At 42.3% G+C, this 20,848-nt stretch overlaps 2 protein-coding genes across 2 annotated transcripts; one reads left to right on the forward strand and one right to left on the reverse strand.

Moving 5' to 3' along the window:
* Positions 1 to 1,476: 1,476 nt before the first annotated feature.
* Positions 1,477 to 3,925, reverse strand: pxmp2 (peroxisomal membrane protein 2). Its single transcript, XM_063195623.1, has 5 exons — positions 3,765 to 3,925; positions 2,586 to 2,708; positions 2,207 to 2,369; positions 1,991 to 2,110; positions 1,477 to 1,883 (listed from the first exon to the last, which is right to left on the reverse strand). The coding sequence occupies exons 1-5, from the start codon at positions 3,872 to 3,874 to the stop codon at positions 1,815 to 1,817; spliced, it is 585 nt and encodes a 194-aa protein (XP_063051693.1). The 5' UTR covers positions 3,875 to 3,925; the 3' UTR covers positions 1,477 to 1,814.
* Positions 3,926 to 8,406: 4,481 nt separating this feature from the next.
* gas2l1 (growth arrest-specific 2 like 1) lies at positions 8,407 to 20,299 on the forward strand. The gene is made up of 5 exons (XM_063194551.1): positions 8,407 to 9,625; positions 13,201 to 13,308; positions 14,335 to 14,431; positions 15,061 to 15,364; positions 17,132 to 20,299. Exons 1-5 carry the CDS (start codon positions 8,906 to 8,908, stop codon positions 19,068 to 19,070), a joined length of 3,168 nt encoding a protein of 1,055 aa, XP_063050621.1. The 5' UTR covers positions 8,407 to 8,905; the 3' UTR covers positions 19,071 to 20,299.
* The last annotated feature ends 549 nt before the right edge of the window (positions 20,300 to 20,848 follow it).

The following is a 20,848-nucleotide window of genomic DNA, read 5'->3' on the forward strand; positions in this document are numbered from 1 at the left end:
AAAAAAAAGGCCAGTTGCCTCCAACTAAACTCCCTAGACTGATCAGGAAGCACAAGAAAACCCTATCAATTAATTTCATAGAACAACTCTCCAGAAGAATGGTACCACCTTATTCCACACATTAATATAGAATACTCTGTAGCATCATTGAGGTAGACACAGTTTACATTCACACTTGTGCCACCAATATGGCATGATGCCAAAGGTCTTACAAAGGTATGATAGTGTGGCCATTACTAGGGTCATGGGTGTGCACTGACTGTCATACCAAAGAGCCTAGGTCTGTGAGCAGAGAGCTGGAATTGGAGGAATGCAGGATCTCGGCCCAAACATTTGGTTCGCCTTCAGGTAAGCTGACGCCGACCCTGAAGCAACTTTGTAGGCCTTGGCTTTCACATAGGCATCCAAACCAGTGCATACTACTGTACAGGTAGCACTGCATAACAGGCACTGTACATGAAGTGATTCATAGTAATTTTAATAATTTGACAATAATTTGGACCTGCACAAAATCTTCTGTGCTTAAATTCACAAATAAATGGCTTTATAGACCTGAAAGCGTTATGTTAATATTGATGTTGCTATATGAAATGTCGGTCATCTTGGATTTTGTAATGGATTTAGTTTATATGATGGCTAACTTCAGTCATGTAACAAATATTACCAATTATAAAAGTCAATAATGGCTGTATAGACTTAAAAAATACTAAATATGCCAATGTTGCCAAATATGATGTCAGTCATCTTTATTTTCCCAGTAAAAAGGAAGGAAAACATTGGAAGCAAGTTGTTTTCTATTCAATGTTGCCCTGGAAATAAAAACAAAAAGATTAACTGAAGAAATTCAAACCTTAAAGGACCAGTTTGGTCAGTTTCAACATGCAGTTGTAATGCTCACGCTACCTTGGACTTGTCAGTACCTGAGGTTTTTTTTTTTCTTCTTCAGCCTTTTCCGAGATCTTGGTCATTGTAATGGGGGCAGCTCTTTGTTTACATTTCATAAAAACATTTTTATTTATTCCCAAAAACTTCCGAAAGGTTATACAACATCAGCAGACAACTAGCAAACAGCGGTATCATATGGGAAAATATTTAGAGTAGGCCTATGTTAATTAAAAAACAAATGTAAATAAACGCTGCCCCCATTAGAATAGCTCATATCTCGGAAAGGGCTTAGCCGAAAAATGTGGCATCATCGGGTACTGACAAGTCAAGGGTAGCATGAGCAATAAAACAGCATATTGAAATTGACTGAACTGGTTTAATGGCATTAATGGCATATTTTCTGTACACAATGGCAGCCATCTTGGATTTTCCTTGGATTTTGGGGGGGGGAGGGTCCTAGAAGTTAAAAAAAATGCTGAATGGAAAAATCTATATGAAATGTTCCAAAACTTACAACTGAACCTGCACTAGCTAGTCCCAAGAATGAAACACAGAAATCAAATCCAATGTAAAACCACACACATTCTCACACACTTTCTAGTTTCACATTTATTTTGAGCTTAAAAAGAACATTGATGGTCACATTTATTCACAGACAAAATCAGAACAATACAGAACAATATTAGGCTATATGAAGCAACAAAAAAGATATAATAATAATTCCATGAAATGATTGCCTACATTACTGTTATGAAGACAATTCACATTCCACGTTCAGCCTGCAGATGTTTTTTCTTCTTGAATGACTTCATTATTGTGTTTATTAGACTCGTAGGCTACAGCACGATGAACTGCTTCCTGTTGTCTTCACTGTGTTGAAGGAGCTCTTTCAAAAGTGTGGAGGTCCAAGTGGGGGAAAGGCTGCATGCTCACTTTCTAATTGATGCCAGGTAAGCATACCAAAAGAATGCCACTGCATTGGCAAAAAGCACCCTGAACTGTAAAAAAAACAAAAAAAAAGGAAAGATTGAAACAGTTCTGTCGCCTCTCCCATGTCAAAGCCAAAGTCAAAGCATGTTAAACTGCTAAACTGATGCTAACCAACCTGCACAGGTACAAAGTTGACATTAATAAACTGGAATGGAGTCCAAATCCTCCAGTTCATCTTCAGAGCAGACCAGTAGCTTTTGGACAGTTTCACCATCAGGTCCTGGCTTGTCTTTCCCTAAGGCAGAGCAATGTGATTGAAATGAATGAATTTCCCCCCCAATGTCAATAAAAGCATGTAAAAACAATAGTGCAAATGTAGTATAATACGTACCTCCAAAGCGGTCATGACAGTGAAGAAAATCAGCAGTAATGCTGGAGCAAATACGAGGCGGTCAAGCAGGAGCCTCTTGATCACGCATAAGGGTAAAGACGGGGGCAGTAGGACCTCTAAGGCCTGGTAAAAGAAGTGGCTGACCGGACCCGTTATAAACAGCCTGAAATCAGACCAACAAAAGAAAATCTGTTTCGTTACATTACAAACCCATCCTCAGGGAATAGCAAAGACCTATCATAATAACCCAACATAACATAACATAACATAACATTTGCCCTATATAATATAATATAATATAATATAATATAATATAATATAATATAATATAATATAATATACAAGCTTGATCCCAAAATTGGGCAAAATGTTGACATACCCATAGATGGCATAATGTAACATTCCAACATGATCAATTTCCTTCACCGGATCACCATTTTTGGCTCTTTTTCTCCTTTCGAGGCCTTGTGAAAACAGGTTACCTAGGGCGGACAGGATGCCACTGCAAATAATATGAATGCATTCACATTGATGTATGAATATCACTCAGCCTACATACACACATAAACATACACACTTCAAGTCCCGTCACTTTAGGCTCAGCCCATACATAGAAGATGCCACATTGGCTACTGGGACTGCTAGAAAGGAACACTTACACGGCAGCCATGATGGAAGAGATAGTTGATAAAGAAGAGACAATTGCCATGCCCCTTTCATTTACTTAGAAGACTAGCTAGGGTTCCAAATGAATGGAATTCACATCAGAAGCAACACACACAATGTAAATCAAGCACAAGTATGCCCCACCCACATTGCAAATCACAATATTTTTTATGCAGAAAACAGATTAAAAGAAGGCCAGTGAAGGTGGAGTTGTTCGATTGTGCTGTTGGAAAGGGAGGTCTTTTTGGGTGCATCCAGCAGCATAGCCTGTGGCTGGGCCTTTATTTACAAAAGCTGCGTTGTCTAACGCCACCGCCAGTAATGATCAACATAAGTGCCCAGTGTCTGTCACACATGGAAATGGACCAAAGGGTACAAAAGTCACTGTGTGTTCACAATCTAGTCAATGGTCAGACCCATCATGAGCTTGCAAGTGACTCTTTACAAAATCAACATCAAAACTGTCGAATTTTCATTTACATGAATACGTAAGGGCTTAGGGGAAGACTTGAACTTTAAGATTTTAAAATGTCCCTTCAAAACTAGGTAACATTCAAGTGATTACAGAAAACACATCATAGTCCTACCAACATATTATTGCTTGCAAAGCACATCAGTTGTGTTCTTTTGTCAGTTTTGAATTGTAGTGCAAGGCCAGCATAATATACATTTCACATTTTTGTTATTGGCTTGCATCCTAAACAAAAAAAACGTCCAAAGCGTGCTATCAAATAGTCTGTTCAAATATTATAAAGGGATGGTAACTAAATTAATACTGCAATAACATTCCAATACATTAGGTTCAGCATGTTCCGCAAGTTCAACAGGTGTTCGTTCCTATTACACTTCATATTTCCAATCCATGTTTACAATTCACAAGTGGTAAACAGACCTTGTCACAGACTTTGTAATGATCGGGTACTGCTTCAACAGGTACAGGTACTGCTGCAAGAGCCTTCTGTTAAAATCAGGTAAACTGACTGGCACACTTTGTACGACCATCTCTGAAGAGTCTCTTTCCTAGAAGACAAGGGCCTTGTGACGATAAGACAGAATCTGAGGGCTACAGAGTGACACGGGTCATCATGAGTTAAAACAGTTACCCAATCAGCTTGCGCAAACACCACCACAGTTTAAAAACACAGTGCACAATTTAGGTGTCCCAAAATGTTCTTTGTTCAGGTGAGTTGTTAGAATAGCCGTTTCAGTTGTTATAGTGTTTATGATACTTTCATTCAGGAGATTCAGTGCACCACTATTTCTTTGGTAAGTGCTGTCAGTTTATCACAGTCCTGAATCACATGCGGACACATCTGTCAGTCTGCTATAGAGAGAACTTGGACAATAAGATATTATGAATTAAGGATCGCTTAGTGACCATAATCATATAAATGTACACGGCTGCATGACACATTTCATTGTTTATTAAATCACATCTTGGCACCTTTCTCCCACAGACAAAAACGGTTTTAAAGTGGCAAGATTTTCCAAGCCATGTGCACTTTGAATTGGTAAACAAGGGGAGGGGTGCTACAGTTACGCATGATGTCACTGGGGTCTGTTTCGCTTCCAAAACAAGAAAGCAGGGGCCAGTAGAGATTATTACTCCCCACCGGCAAGTTTTACCAGAATTTGTTCAATGTCCAGCCCTGTGTGTGTGTGTGTGTGTGTGTGTGTGTGTGTGTGTGTGTGTGTGTGTGTGTGTGTGTGTGTGTGTGTGTGTGTGTGTGTGTGTGTGTGTGTGTGTGTGTGTGTGTGTGTGTGTGTGTGTGTGTGTGTGTGTGCGCGCATGCATGTTTTCTCGTCTTGGAATACTATGCGGTCATATGAATGGAGTTGGAGAACTGTGTATCAAGTTTGTTAATGTGTTAAGACATGGTCCCTGATATAAGTGTGTTGCAGAATGGGAATGACCAAGTTGCAATGTGTTAGGCCTACTTAATTAAACCCTTAGCACAGAGCATATTTTATAACCTTACTGTCACCAAAATTGTCATGGCTATGTCTTAATCTGTTACTTAAGGCTCTCTGTACTGTCATGGCAATGTTATTATGGTAACACTTTACTTTACGGATCGCTAATAAGGTGGTAATTTCGTGTTAATTTCATAGTTATTTCAGGATAGTAACTGTTTGTTTTTAGTAACAACAGCAAAATAACCATACAGTTTCCAGTGCAGTGTGTGTGTGTGTGTGTGTGTGTGTGTGTGTGTGTGTGTGTGTGTGTGTGTGTGTGTGTGTGTGTGTGTGTGTGTGTGTGTGTGTGTGTGTGTGTGTGTGTGAACAAAGTGTCACCGTGCTGCGAGTCATCAGGGTGTCACCACAATGCACTGGAAACTGTATGGTTATTTTGCTGTTGTTACTAAAAACAAACAGTTATTACCCTGAAATAACTATGAAATAACTATGAAATTAACACGAAATTACCACTTTATTAGCGATCCGTAAAGTAAAGTGTTACCAATCGTTTCATGTCACAGTAGTGTAGCAGGCCCTACTATAATAACACTTTTGGTTTTAAACCAAAAGTGAAGCCTTCCAAAGGCAGAATGGTGTGCATTGTGAGGCTGCAGGTTGTGCAGAAGATGAGCTAGGGATGTTTTGCTCTGCAGATTAGACCAGTGATTCTCAAACTGTGGGCCAGGGCCCAGTATTCCATGTGGGCCTTGAGATCATTTTCTAAAAATCTAAATAATGTTTGTGTGTTTGTTTCTGTTGACTTATTTACGTAGTTACTTTGAATTTAATTGTTTATCGGATCAGAGGTGGGGCCCAAACATTGGTGAACATTTCAAGTGGGCCCCAAGTTGGAATAAGGTTAGGAACCCCTGGACTAGACTAAAGGTCAGGAGCCAAAGGATTTCCTGCTGCCATGACAATTGACTTTTGTAAACATTTTTTTGTAATTTTTTTTTTCCCATTCAATCAGTGCCTTCCTTTTTAGGTATATACTATGTATGTAATAGTGTGTGCATATAACATGTTTTCGTATTTTATACACAAAAATTCTGGGATTTTATGGCATAGCACATGTTTAGTACCCCTGAGGGCCACGTTGAAAAGTATGTAGATGTTTATTTGGGAGCCTAAATCAGAAACTTTAGAGACAGGTGGAAACACTTTTCCTTACCCTCACTTTATATATGGTGGCAGAAAGTAAGTCCCACTGTCATTGTAATAGCACAAAGTGCACAAAGCGACATTGCATTTAATGCCTCATCCTACGCCCTTGGGTGGGTGGGGGACGTAACCATGCTCAGGGCAACACAAACCAACCTGCAACCCTTGGGCTCAGGGTCGTTGACAGCTTTTGCAGGGCCCATGGGACAAAGTCATCTGAATGGGCCCTCCAGCTAATACATACAGCCAATACGGCTCTCCAGCCAATGTAATGAAAACCCAATTCTGGGCCCCCTCTCTCCCTGGGCCTGGGACAACTGATCACCCCCCACTCCTCACCCCCACCCCGCCGCCGTCAGCTTCCCTGCTTGGGCGACAAGCTCAACTCTCTAACCACTTGCCCATGACGGACATGGGACGGCTTATCACACCTATGAGAGCCATACGGGGTACTCGCTGGTTAAGCTGACCCCAGTGTGAGGCAGGACGGGCAGTGATGGAGGGAGAACTATGGTGGGAGATGGATGAGAGACACACTGAGGGTGTAAAAAGCATTAGTGCCTCAGTAGATTAATAAACGGCCCCTCTGGGACCAAGACCTGGAGGGAGGCCACAGGCCACAGGGACCAAAACAAACCCGTCCACACCCTTTCCCAATGGACCTTGCATAGCAGGTAGCTTAGTGGACATAATATATTTGCCCATGGACACTATTCCTTAATCAATCCCTCAGTAAAGGGGAATGATGTTTGATGTAAGCTACTGAATAGTGACCATGCTGACTGCCATATCAATAAGCTTGGCTCTTTGGTATCGTGGTCAAAATGTATATTTTGTGTCCTGGAGATCATAGCAGACTTTACATTATGGGCAATGTGTGCTGCATACTGATACAGTTTAGATAGATAGATAGATAGATAGATAGATAGATAGATAGATAGATAGATAGATAGATAGATAGATAGATAGACAGAGATAGAGAGAGAGATAGAGAGATAGAGAGAAAGATAGATAGAGAGAAAGATAGATACATTCGTTCTCACCATAGGGGTGCTGTTGCACCTATAGAGCATACCCATACTCACATTATGACAAGCAGGCTACATACCTGCATATAACAATAGGCCTACTTGAGGGGTGAGGAGGGATTGTTCAAAATCCGCAATATAAGTATTTAAACCTAAATCATGTCAACCATGACCTAACATGCTTGCCAATCAAGCTCTCATAACAGTTAACATAGGTCTACCACTGATTCATATGTTTCAGACAATTGAATGGACAAGTCAGTGACAACAGAATAACAAAAAAGAAACTGAAGAAAGAATCTTCCATAGGCCTACCTTAAATAGTGTTTTAAAATAAATGCTGGAGTAGTTATGAAATCTGCTTGTTTTGTGCAAGAGGAGCCAACTAAGCATGTGCAGTGTGGGGGTCATTACTAGGTTGCTTCTGATTGGCGAAAAACTGTTAACCATCCCCCCTTTGCCGTTTTGACATGGCCATCAGTTCATCATGAATGAACTGGTTCAGTAAACAGCCACCACGTTTTGATAGCTGCCATGTGATTATAAACGGCCATAAATCTAGAGCTGCTGTAGCCTATGGCCATGTGAGCATTAAGCGCACCATAAAATCGATAAAGACCCAGCAACAGTTCCGATCACGGGTCCAAAAGGTGACAACTGAGCGAAGATAAATATGGTACTTCAAACTCAGTGTTAGTTTGGGGCGAACGTTTCAAATTAATGTTAAGACAAAGCAACACTCTCGTAAAAAGCAAGCTGTTGTTTAAATAGTTTCCAACAGAACGGAAACAGTGGTTTGACTGTATTTGTGTAGAGGGAGAGCCATTCATTACTAAAATGGTCAATGTCTCCCTCTGTGGGACATTATCGACTGTATAAAACACCCTTTCAGTGAGGCTTTCACGCTGATCCGGAGGCTGTGTGCATTTAAAACTTCGATATGACTGTCCGCGTGGCCACAGATCATCAGTGTGCATGGTGCATTTGCAAAGTCAATGGCACAGCTGTGCAGATGGCCCAGATATTTCTTGTCACTTTCCCCATTTCTCCATTGACCCAAGGGGCTTCGTAGGAGTAAAAATAGTTTCAAAAGACTGTATGTAGGTTACTATCCTTGGCTGCGCAAATGCAAAAGGCTACTGAATGGACGATGCCGCGAAAGGGGCCAAAGCGCTATGGTTATCAATGTGATACTATAGCCTACATCCTTTGTGGCGCGCACTTTGCTCAAATATAAGACAACCCACAAATAAGCCCTGTCTCTGACTGCGACTGGTAAATCTCAAGATATAGGCCAATATGCTACGGGTTCTGAAAGTGATCAGTGCCGTTTGCGCGTTTTCCTTGAGAGCAGAAGCGCGTTGGAGCTATGTGGGCGCGCCTCACTGCACGAGAGACAGCACAGGGTTAACTTCATTCTCCTCGCGCTTATCCTCAGTAATGAGATAGCCAGGGCTATGCTGGCGAATTTAAGCCAGAAAGGTTTTCAGTGTTGAGCGCAGACAACCAAACACCTGCTCCAAAATGGCAGGATACGGCTTCAGACATACAGGATATTTTCTTTAGACATTCGCGAGGACTGGTTACGACCTTGACAGGTGAGGCCTGGGCAGTTTTGACTGTGGAATGCGAAGATGCTTCGCACATGCGGCTAGGAGTGTTTTTGCCATGTACCAGCAGATTTTCATCCCACGCGTGAATGCGACAGTCGCCATGCCATCGTTCTGAGGGGTGTCTCGTCTAAGCTGCACCAGCTCTGATGTAACCGTTAACAGCTTGTAAATATGTCTACGCATGGAAGCCCAGTGTCGGTCCAAGGATGGCGCTAAGACGAGGACACTGTAGGGTGTGATGTAGGGTACCAAGAAACAACGCACAGCACAACATGGCTGATCAGAGCAGTATCCAGTCTGCCGCCTCCAAGAGCATACGCCCATTTAAGTCGAGTGAGGAGTATCTATATGCCATGAGGGAAGATCTTGCGGAATGGTTGAACATGTTATATGAGCTGGACATCACCGCGGAGACGTTTATGGAGAGCCTGGGTGACGGCTGTGCTCTCTGTCGACATGCCAATAACGTCAATCGCGCGGCGCAAGATTTTGTATCAGCATACCCGGAGTCCACTCAGGCTCTCCGGACGCCAAAGAAAGATGTGGTTTTCTTATCACGCAACGTCACCCCGGGCTCGTTTCTGGCGAGGGACAACGTCTCCAACTTCATCGGTTGGTGTCGTCAAGAACTGGGGATCAAGGACGTGCTCATGTTCGAGACTAATGATTTGGTCGAGCGGTGCAACGAAAAGAATTTTGTGTTGTGTTTGCTGGAAGTCGCGCGGCGTGGGGCCAAATTTGGCATGCTGGCTCCCATGTTGATCCAGTTTGAGGAGGAGATTGAGGAGGAGATTCAAGACCACGCGAATAGTTCTACGGTTATGAATAGTTCTGCGGCTATCATGAGGGAGCGCAGCCCTCCCGCTCCCTGTGACACGGAGGTCGGGAGTCTGCAGGACAGTAGAAGTATAGAAGACCCACACCCTCCCTTGATGGAAGACTGGGTCCAGAAGCAGAGAGTGATGTGTGATATGCGCAGCTTGGATGAGTTGGTAAGTATCCTGTGTAGCGAGGAGAGTGCACGAAGCATGGACTGCGTAGGTCTATCTATACCCACATTGTTTTATCCTACACCATATCCACATTGTGTTACAATTATTTAAAGCAGGTACAAAATGCAGCAAACATAAACATTTTGTTTATCAGGGGAAGTTATTAACTAGCTGCGGAGAGTGCAAGCAGAAGCATGAGCTACATCACACGTAGGCCTACATGATTCATTTATTTTAAAAATTGTATCAACAAGTATCCAACAAAAACATCTGAGGCGCTTGTTTGTTGGGGTAAGTGGTCTTCAGCAGGGCAGTAGTGCATCCGTTACTGCAATAGAAGGCTCTTTGTTCCAACTGTACCCATGAGTCATTTTGGTAATATGAGCCCAAGAGCTGCAGAAGACTGATTTCAATAGAACAGCTGATTTAAGTAATTCCTCCCTTATTTTCAAAACGCACTGTGTGCTTTAAAACTGTTTCAATTAGGCCTGCTACTGGGTTTTTGAGTAACTGTTTGGGGTAAAACAGAATCGAAAATAAAACAGGCCTACTGTCTCTGGATGTAGGCCTATTTTATGTGATGATGAAATACTAGTTAAGGGGAGCTTTCAAAGTCGATTCTGGTGTGATGAGAGTATTTATGGAGTTATTAGATAATGCATTTAGTACTTGGCAGCTGTGTCCTAATTGTTTGGGAGTCTTTGGATCAGGTTGAAATCCCACCTTTACCTCCCCCAACAACTCAATCTGTGACAGAAGTGCCTGCGGGCAAAGCACCTGAGTCCTGACCCCTTGGTATAATGTGTATTAATCTGCCAGTGGAACATTATAATAGTCCCTGAAAAGACTTAACTAATACACTTGTCATTGCCATTCTGGTGAAAGTGAATAACAGTGGCCATGCTTTGGATGAAATTTCCCATACAGAGTTCTCATATAAAGACTTCACTTAACGTATTATATAGCATCTTTAGAAATACATACGTCATTGCCATTCTGTTAAAAATGAATAACAGGGGCCATGTCTTAGATGAAAATCCCCATATGCAGAGTTCGCAATATTAACTTTATTTGGCACGTCATTCCACCATGTACCTTCCTTCCTTGACTAATGGCACCGGTGGAACAACACAAATAGTATGTTACTTAAACACGGCAAAGTCCTTCCACCATATGAATGAACGAACTGGAGTTGGGAAGTGAGTAAATGTTCCAGTGATTGAGTTTTATGAATAGTAGAGCATAGATACCGCTGGAGTGTGCAAGGTTTGGCCAGAGTTGTAATGAACCCCTGAAAAGATGTCACAAACTGTTTTTATTTTTCAGGGTTTTTTTTTCAGTCAGGGCTTTTAAAAGTCAAAGTCAAAATATTTAATGTACCATTTTAACGCAAACCTGTGAAGGCAAATTTGCACTCTTGTGCAGGAGAAGACCAAGACATTCATGATTAAAAACATGTCTTTTTAGCCAGTAAACTACAGACGAGCCATAGTGGTAGAAAATATATTTTTTTACCTGGTGGATATTCATTTAATTTCATGCCCTAATCTGGATTGTGAGGTTACTAGACCTTGGCGTACCATCTGACCTGAGTGACAGCATGCACAGTGCATTGTGGCGTTGTCCTCTTTATAGCCAGACAGAAGACTACCACCTGCTGGCCACACACGATATCTACACTACTTACACTGAGGATGAGGAAGTAATTTCTCTGTCCTCTGTCCTCATTGTCGACTTAAGCATCATTGGTAAGGAATGTTAGGGCCCGAAATTACAAGCTGAAGGGTCATTGGCATCATTGGCGTCACTGGCATCAAGTGAGTTAAATGATTGTCTTTATAAAACTGACTTCATCAAGGCCGACAACAAGGACAGAGGAAAGGACACAAGTTTGGATGACTAGCACCCCACACATTTGTTTTACAAGCGATCTCTCATTCTACTAACCAGCAGTGACCTAATAGTTAGCCCTGTCTTACCACCTTGGATGGAAATGGGAATTGACCAGAGGTCTACAGATGGCAAAGACAGGCTGTAATGGTTAGGGTAGGGCTTCCCAAACATAACCATGACAAGTTCTCAATAGACCGCTCTGCCAACCAAGGCCCCCCTTACATGGATCATACTGCATTGTTTTTTTCTGTGCAACCCCTTTGACAAAGACCTGTAGCTCTTTGAGTCCGTGCATACCTGTGATATATTAAATAATGATTATAATAGTATTCATGTTCAGAGATGTAGGCTATTAGATTATTATAATGCAGTTCTTACAGTTGCAGGTTCGTATTCTGAATCCTCCATGGCACCTATCCTCACTGGACTGTTACCCAATAAATAAAATAAGTCGCTCTGGATAAACGTGTCAGCTAAATGTAATGTAATGTACTCCACTGCAATAAAACCAAGTCTGTCAGTGCTTAGGTTTGTGAATTCAGCAAACAGCAGCCAAGCACATTTAATCATTACTGTGGCAATGTCAACACTGTTTATCGTTGTGATGATGTGCTGCTGTGCAGTGTAGGACTATTGGCAATCAGGTATAAATTATGCATAGCTACATTGCCACATGTTTACATTAAGCATAATGAAAGGCCACAGCATGTTTTCTGTGGACCAGTACAGTTTTTGCAGCCACACAATGACAATGCAAATGTTTCAGTTCTAAAAGGCTATTTGGTGATGCTCTACGTGAGAGCGATGTGGAAAATCTCTCTCTACTGTATGAGCCTGGTCCAAAAAGAAACCTTATAGCACCACCCTTCTCTATGTGCCTTGTCCATCTCAGCTCTTTAATAATGACTAAATGACCACTTACCATCAGTGAGACTCATGGACTTCGGGGAAGTGGAGCTGAGGTCATAGTGATATACAATAGGACAGAGTCCACTCCAAAGCCAAAATGTCATCCATCATCTATTCTCCTTAATATGCTGTATGGATCTTTTGGGAAGTATCAGCCTGGTGTGTAAAATGTGGAACAGTAAGACTGATTTCTGTGATATAAGGGTGACATGAGGTAAAATTACGTAATGAGATATTTAAATCAAATGTTTACACTTCAGTTTGCTAACGTAGACACTTAATCATTAAACTCGTGCTTAATACATATTTTCTACGTGACTTGGCTGTGATGAATTGATATCCATTTTAATCATATATTTCAATGTGAAGCCTTTTCAACTACAAATTATATAGATGAATGTTATACTATTATCAACTAATATAATAAGCACTATTATTTTGTACTGTAACAGGTTACAATTTGCCTTCTTCAACACTGCACTCTCCTTTTTGGTACATTTAAGAAGTGTCAAACAACGGAGAAAATGGATCTCACTCGAGCTTTTTTATTTTAGCCTTTTTGTCTTTCTGTTTTGTTATGGTTGGAGGGATTAAATAGATGTTTCAGCTGCACGAGACTTCTTCATCAGTGTGATATTTCTTACCTACATCCTGAACTTTTTGTATAAGAAGCACTTGAGCGCAATCCATTTTCTCCAAAATGTTGCCACAAACGTGTGTGAAAACTGGTGTATAATAAAACATATTGTAATGAATATTTTTTCTCCTAACAGGTCCGTGAGATATTGGGCCAGTGTTCATGTCCTGCTCAGTTTCCCATGAGCAAAGTATCGGAGGGCAAATACAAAATTGGTGACTCCAATGCACTTATCTTCATCAGGGTAAGAGAGCATAGTTGGCATAACAGTGCATATGAATACAACTTAATGTTAGAATATTTTTCATAATGCTTTTTGGAAACTGAAGCTGCTTATGTATTTATTTTAAATGGAAAGGGTACATCAATATTGTCATTACTGTAAGCTGTGTAAATGTACTAGTCTTGGCAATATTTTATATGGATTTGTGACTTTATTGAAGATAGAACATCAGAGATTATGACAGGAAGCTACTCGAAGAGAAAGATGGGGCATGACCCAGGCCGGACTCGAACGTGGGTCCCCATGAGCATGCAATCCCATTTGTGGCTGGGTGCCTTAGCACACTATTTTGATGGATGTGTTAACTGCTCTCTCACTCAGTGAAAAACTGCAAATTTGCAGAGTGAGTGACATTATGCACCTTTTAAAACATTCTTTGCTTCATCACTTCTTCAACACCATGATAGGTGCCAGTAAACAAGGACTCGGACACAGAGTGCAAAAGTTGGAGTGTCCTCCATTGAATCACTCATACAACTAATTAACATGAGCGACATTGCGTACGTCTTAGATAAGAACATGAGAACATGCCGTTGCCATGGCAAAGGCAAATATAACAGTATAACAGTTACTGACTAGAACTCTGGGCCAAAACAACATTGGGTAATTAAGCCATTGATTTACCAAGATGATTCAAAATGTTGCAATGTTGCGTATGTAACTGAGGTCATCTGCAAGTTGGGACTTGAACCCTTGACCCACCAGTCAACACTGCAGTTCAGGCATGGGAGTCACAGCACAATACTGCTGAGCAAGAGGACCAGACCGATGGCTAGTGCGACCGATATTGTATGAGGCTTCGAGAGGGAGATTTACCAACGTTCTACGCCAAACTCTGCTAGTTGGCATCCATTACACCTAGTAGTTATGTTCTGACGAAGTTTGAAATGTGTGTATTGTTGGCCAACTTGCATACATAATCACAATTGGTTATTCATTAAAAGCCTGCGCACTAACACATTTCTCCTCCATGCTGTGTCATTCCAGGTCCTTCGCACTCATGTGATGGTCCGTGTCGGGGGTGGCTGGGACACCCTGGAGCATTACTTGGATAAACATGATCCCTGTCGCTGCGGTGCATATAGTAAGCAACATTCTGAATCCTTATTGTGAAAACAGTTGCAATTGCAACATTAAACTTCAATGCTGTATAAGCCTATGTCTGTCCCCTGAAAGAAATACAAGGTAACACTTTAGAATAACTACTCAAAAAAGCTATATAAACACTTTATTAACACTTAGTAAACAATTAACATTTAACACAGCATATACAAATGTTTGTAAATGAGTGAGAACCAAACCTCGACTGCACAGTGGAGTGGGAATCAACTTCTATGTGAGTTTTATGTGGTTTCATGCGTTCTGGTCTTTGGAGGAGAAACTTCCAGGACCGATGCTGTGTCTGATGTGTTAACATAGTATTTCTTGCCCATTTATAAACATTTGTTAACATTTTGTTGATAATTAGTTCATTATTTATAAAGTGCTTATAAAGGTATTATAGGTAGTTATTCCAGTGTTACCAATTACCCCATATTCAGTATTTTCTTATTAATTAGGGACAGAGCACTGAAGGTCTTAGGACCCTATTTCAATCACTCTGTTTCTTCTGATTATGTTTCCTGTTTATTGTTTTTGCTGTATTTGTATTAATCGTTCTTATTGCAGTGACTTACTATACATTTTCATCTGTTGAATGAATTGTGTTTTCAGGTCACCGCCACCAGCAGGCTAAAGCGTGCGGGCAGGGCTCCCACAGCAAGTCGTCTAGTGCCCACTCCTCACGCTCCACCAGCCCTGGGCCTCAGGGGCGGAACGAAAGTATGCCCTCGAGGCCTCCCAAACGGCCGCCTCTGGATCCTTCCGGAAGCTGTGTCACAGGTTCTCCTGCCCGACAGGGCCGTTCCCAAAAGCCATCCCTTTTCACAGAGAGAGATTCCAGCGCAGGACGTTCGCCCAAGTTCTTGCCGCGACCAAACCGGGACCACTCGGAGCCTCGACACTTCAAGCCTTTCAGGTGTGTGTGTGTCTGTGACTGTGAATCTGCTTGGACATACACATCAAACATGATTCATTATTTTAGATTAGTGTTGATACAGTTGAAATGTGTTCTGACTGTCATTACGACAATGACACAACTGTTGGGGTGGGGTGACTCTTAGCAGTTGACCCTGACTGGCAGAGGAACATCCCTGAACCATCTACCATGTTAACCATTTGAGGATTCCAAATTTAATCAGTTCATGTACCTATTGTACTGTAGGCACACAAGACTGGTGCAAATCCATCCATCCATTCCAAAGCATTAACAAAACGTTCCACCGTTCCGCACGAACAAAAAGTCAGCCAAGTTGAAAGTCAGCCACCTTGAAAACATTGGCCTCTATCTAATCTAATCCGAAATCAAATCAGTTCATGCATACCTATTTTGTAATGTTAGCATACAACATTTGGTGCAAATCCTTCACATTCAAAAAATTATCACATTAAGGAACACTCAGGTTTTGTGGAGCCGGATGGGGAAAAACACAATAACCAGCATTTCGTTTCAGGGACATAAGGTAAAATGGACTCATTTCAGCATTTTGGGTCATTTTGCTCAAATTTTCACTTTACAGAATTACCGTAATTCAACACTGTTCTGACAATATATGGCCCCAATCAATGTAATGTTAAGTCAACTATTTGAGTGTTAGAGAGTTGAACTGAACACTGTTGTTTAGCATAAATGGCTTTGCAGTGTTAATCCAACACTCAACGAGCTGAAATTAACTGTAAATTCAAATCGGACCGTGTATTCTTTAGTGTTGAATTAACATTGTTTTTACTGCACGCCCTTCCCTGGGTATACTGTTTATTTAACCTGCAGAAAAGACAGCCCCATTGGGAAATGAACTTCCCCACTCCACAGTCACAGGATAGGTCTGTATGGCTATGTATATTTCTAGTAGGCTTAGTACAGTCTTTAGCATTAGTCTTTAGCAGCTTTAGGGCAGTCATGGGTAAGCGGTTAGGGCGTCAGACTTGAACCCCAAATGTTGCCGGTTCGACTCCCGACCCGCCAAGGTTGGTGAGGGGGGTAGATTAACCAGTGCTCTCCCCCATCCTCCTCCATGACTGAGGTACCCTGAGCATGGTACCGTCCTGCCGCACTGCTCCCTTGGGGCGCCATTGGGGGCTGCCCCCTTGCACGGGTGAGGCATAGATGCAATTTTGTTGTGTGCAGTGTTCACTTGTGTGCTGTGGAGTGCTCTGTCACAATGGCAATGGGAGTTGGAGTTTCCCAGTTGGGCTTTCGTACAGCATACACTTGAAATCTTGGTGGACGATATTAATACATTCATTTTCCAAACCTCAAACACGAACTTAAGCTCAGAATGTCACAGATCATCCTTAAAATTATGTTTAGATTGAAATATGGCCCACATGATAAGCTTTCTGAAGAACACCTACTTGTGTAGGATGGCCAATACTTGGTATAAGAAAGCATAAGAAAAATATTATGGAAAGGATGCAGACCTGTAGCCTTGGCAAGTGGATCACATGTAGTGACGAAGTGACAAAAAGATTTCTTAAGATAAGACAACACATTCATTTATGCATGTGACATGGTGACGTTCATGTTTTAGCAGCAACATTCAGTGCAAACACACACACACACACACACACACACACACACACACACACACACACACACACACACACACACACACACACACACACACACACACACACACACACTTATATCTAATCCCTGTTCCTTTTCTATTCTTCTGTTGGTTAGGAGTAAAGACTTTTCATCACCAGGGGCTCACAAGCTGTCTGTCAGCAGTGACTTGCCTACAGTCCCTGCCAGTCCGCAGCGCGGGGACGTAGACGTCGTGCTGCTCGTCAACCGAAAAGAGGGACGGCACGCCATTGAACGGCTCGGTGGAAAGAAGGATCCCACCGTTCCGCAACTAACTCAGACGCGCGCAAGAAACATTTCTCAGGACCACCACCTTAGTACTACACAGACAGCTCAATCGCCCCTTCGTCACAGTCCACTTCACGTGTACACAGATAGCCCACGAACTGCCCACACCGAACAGAATCACCCGCAGTACTCGGACAGTCTGCGTCATCTTCAGAGCGCGGACTCTCCCAGTCGGGGGGAGAGACGGCTGTCTTCCAACGGTCACGCCCACGAGACCAACCCCGCCGCCTCCCCCCTACAGCAAAATAAGCAGGCGAGAGGCGGCGGTTGCCATTCCTCCAGACAGATCTCCCCAATCAAAGTGAAAAGGAGCCTGAGTCCTTCCAAGAGGGGGTTAACATCATACCGCCAACCCAGCTTACAGACTTTATCGCCTGGCAAAGGGAGACTGCTGCCTGCTTTGTCTCAGTTTGGTCGACATTCTCCCAATTCGCCCAGTCGCACTTCCCCACATCACCACAACCACTCGGCTCACTCATCTCCCCATCTCCAAGGCTCTAGCACAACCCGCGCTCAGAGGAGTAGGTCTAACCCAAGACCCTCTCTTCAGGGTGAATCCCTGGACGAGGTCCCGGGACTGAGTTACAGCTTACGCCATTTGCCAAGTTTTGATCGCCAGAGGGAAGAGGAGCTGTACAGCGCCTTTGAAGCCGAGTATCTAGCCAACACCAAGAGCCAGATGTCGCTCACTAGCCCAGACAAAGGAGAAGAAGGGATGGACACACTTCCATTCCTCAAACTGCAACAGGATCTTCATTTAACCTCGAATGTCAGACGTGTGTCGGCCTCTGAGGATCCGAATCCGATCGATTTGGCGTCTTGTTCCTCCTCCAGCTCCTCCACATCCTCCCTCAATGTCGGGGGTAAAGTTTCTGGCTTATTTCCAGACCTGAGAGAAGCCAAAAAGACTAAATATAGATCTTCTTCCCTGAACGGCCCGCCCACCACTCTCTTTCAAAACCCGACCTTGACAACGCTTCCCGACACCAAAAAGCTGAGCGAGTTTGGCAGAGGGCCCAAGAGGCTGCCTGCAATTTCTGGCTCAGTAGAAGACAGTTGCAATCCGTGTTTTAATAACTCCAACAGCCTGTCCCAGCCATCTCCTGTCCTCAGTCCTCTGAAGGGGTCGTCAGACACCGTGGAACCCGCTGCCTTTCTCCAGGAACTCACATCGGACATGAGGTCTGATGACCTCAACCACAGACCCAAGGACAATCTCATCCTGCCACTGATTTCGCCCTTGCCACGCCCGGGATTCACGGACACCTGCCTGTTACAGGACTCCTGCGACTCCAGCGCCATGTGCTTCAGTGAGTCAGGTGACATCACCTCGCCGTCACACCAGCTGGCCAATGGGGACATGGAGGGCATGGCGGTCATGCGGGGCAAGAAGGGACAGAAGAGGACAGAGTGGACATCGTCATCGACCTCCATTTACAAAATGAAGTTACGGCCAAGGGTTCGGCCACGCACCGACGGCCGGCCAGAGAGCCCGTCTCGCATTCCAGTCCCTGTGGGCAGCAAAGACATGCAGCAGCAGCAGCAGCTTGAATCCAGCCACCTGTCCCCTCTGCACACCCCCTCAGAGTTCCCTCACCCGCATTCCAACGAGTATTCCCCATCTAGGAAAGCGCTCCAGCAGGTCATCACGGATCTTGTTCATCCACAGTCCTGCTCTCCGGGGACGGGGCCCATGGACTGCTCTTTCCCCAATCCGTCCAACCTCGACACAGAGGCATGTATGTAGCAAACGTTAGGAGGCAGGGAACAACTTCAGTAATGTAATTTTGAACTTATTTAAGTTATTTTCAGACTTTTGTTGTCTGGGATCACAACAGAGAGAGGATTTGATTGGAAGTGAGTATGTGAAAGCAAAGACTTCAATGTAATATCAGTTGAACTTATTTAAGTTATTTTCAGGCTTTGTTTGGTCTGTAATTGTATACTGTATGACAACAAAGAAGTGATTGAAAGTGTTTTGGGGTAAGATCAGTAAATGACTTGGGGTTAGACTGGAAGCAGGGTCCCTGGATGTAATGCACACCTTAGCCAACTGCACCCACCATGTAATGTACTGTACAGTAATGTCTGATGAAATCTCTATTGCACTACTTGGTATGGTACTGTATGCATGGTCTTCTAACGCTAATAAACCAGAAGGCTGTAAGGAGGAAACAGAAAACATCCTGATTTTACAACTGGATAGCACGTTATAATAACCACCCACCATTAATTAATGGTTTATTATAGCAATGATTACTAAGTATATTACGTACAAATACTTAATTATTGTTTTATGGAAATGTAAAGCATTAACTAAAACATAGTTTATCACATATACACCATCAGTTACATTTGTAGGTAGTAATCATGATTATTAAATATGTCAGTTACAAATACTTAATCGTCCGTTTTTGGCAATGTAACAAAATAGATATTGAATCATAGGCTAATAAAGGATGTTCAATTTACAGCTACGGTATTGAGAAAAGTTTTGCAATTTTACATTTCTATAAACCTCTAATAAAGTATTTGTATGTAACATGATATGTAATCTTTGATCGCTATCTACAAAATTAATTGATGATTTATCAGTGATTAACCATGTTATTGTAGTTGTAAAATATACAGATAATTAACCATTTATAGTGGGTGGTTGTTATAAAGTGCTACCTGAAAGGGTAAATGAAGGATACTGTAATTTAGGAGAGCGAAAGTTATAGCAATTTACTGTAATTAAACCTAAAAAGCTGCACAATCAAATGAGGCAACAGGCACTTTTAAAAATGACAGCTGTGTTTGTAATTGGTTTGATCTGGAACTGTTTCAGACTAAAAGGCTTGTGGTTATTTGGCCTTGTATATTACTTTGTCATTTTTTTCATATTACTGAATAAAAAAAATCAGAGTAAGGAACTTTTTAAGTACATTTCATGTGTCCAGTTCAAGTGTATAATACATTTATATTCCAATCATCTTTTTCTAATTGCAGGCATCTTTTCATTTGTTGAAATGAGAGAGGAGCATGGCTGCTATGTTGTTATACATGATGTGAAATATGGAGTCACCCTTTACTGTAGTAGATGCTACCAATACTGGACTGGGACCAAAAATGGCCTGGGCAGTTTAGGCTTAGACCGGTCTCTCACACAACTCAGCTGTAATGTTAAAGATAGACCAATGGGCTGCCCCCTCTAAACTGTAGGCTGTTTTTTTTTTGTTTTTTTTGTTTAAAGTGCCCAACAATGTTGGCCTCTGAGTACTGCCGGCTAACTGGGAAAATGTCCTGTATGCCAGACAACCAGTCCTTACTGAATTAAGGCATCTGTTGTCAAAAGGGGAATTTATTACAGTCTTGTTTTCAATTGTTTACACATTTCTCACAACTACAGTGTTTTCCCCAAATCTCTGCACACAAATTCAACTACTGCTCATACAAAATGCAAAATAGGTTCTTACCAAAATGTAAGTTTTCCATACTTTTAAAACACATTTCAAAAGCATGCACTTGTTTCACAATTCTGAT

The sequence above is a fragment of the Engraulis encrasicolus genome, chromosome 3, assembly GCF_034702125.1.
Source record: "Engraulis encrasicolus isolate BLACKSEA-1 chromosome 3, IST_EnEncr_1.0, whole genome shotgun sequence".
NCBI classification, from domain to species: domain Eukaryota; kingdom Metazoa; phylum Chordata; class Actinopteri; order Clupeiformes; family Engraulidae; genus Engraulis; species Engraulis encrasicolus.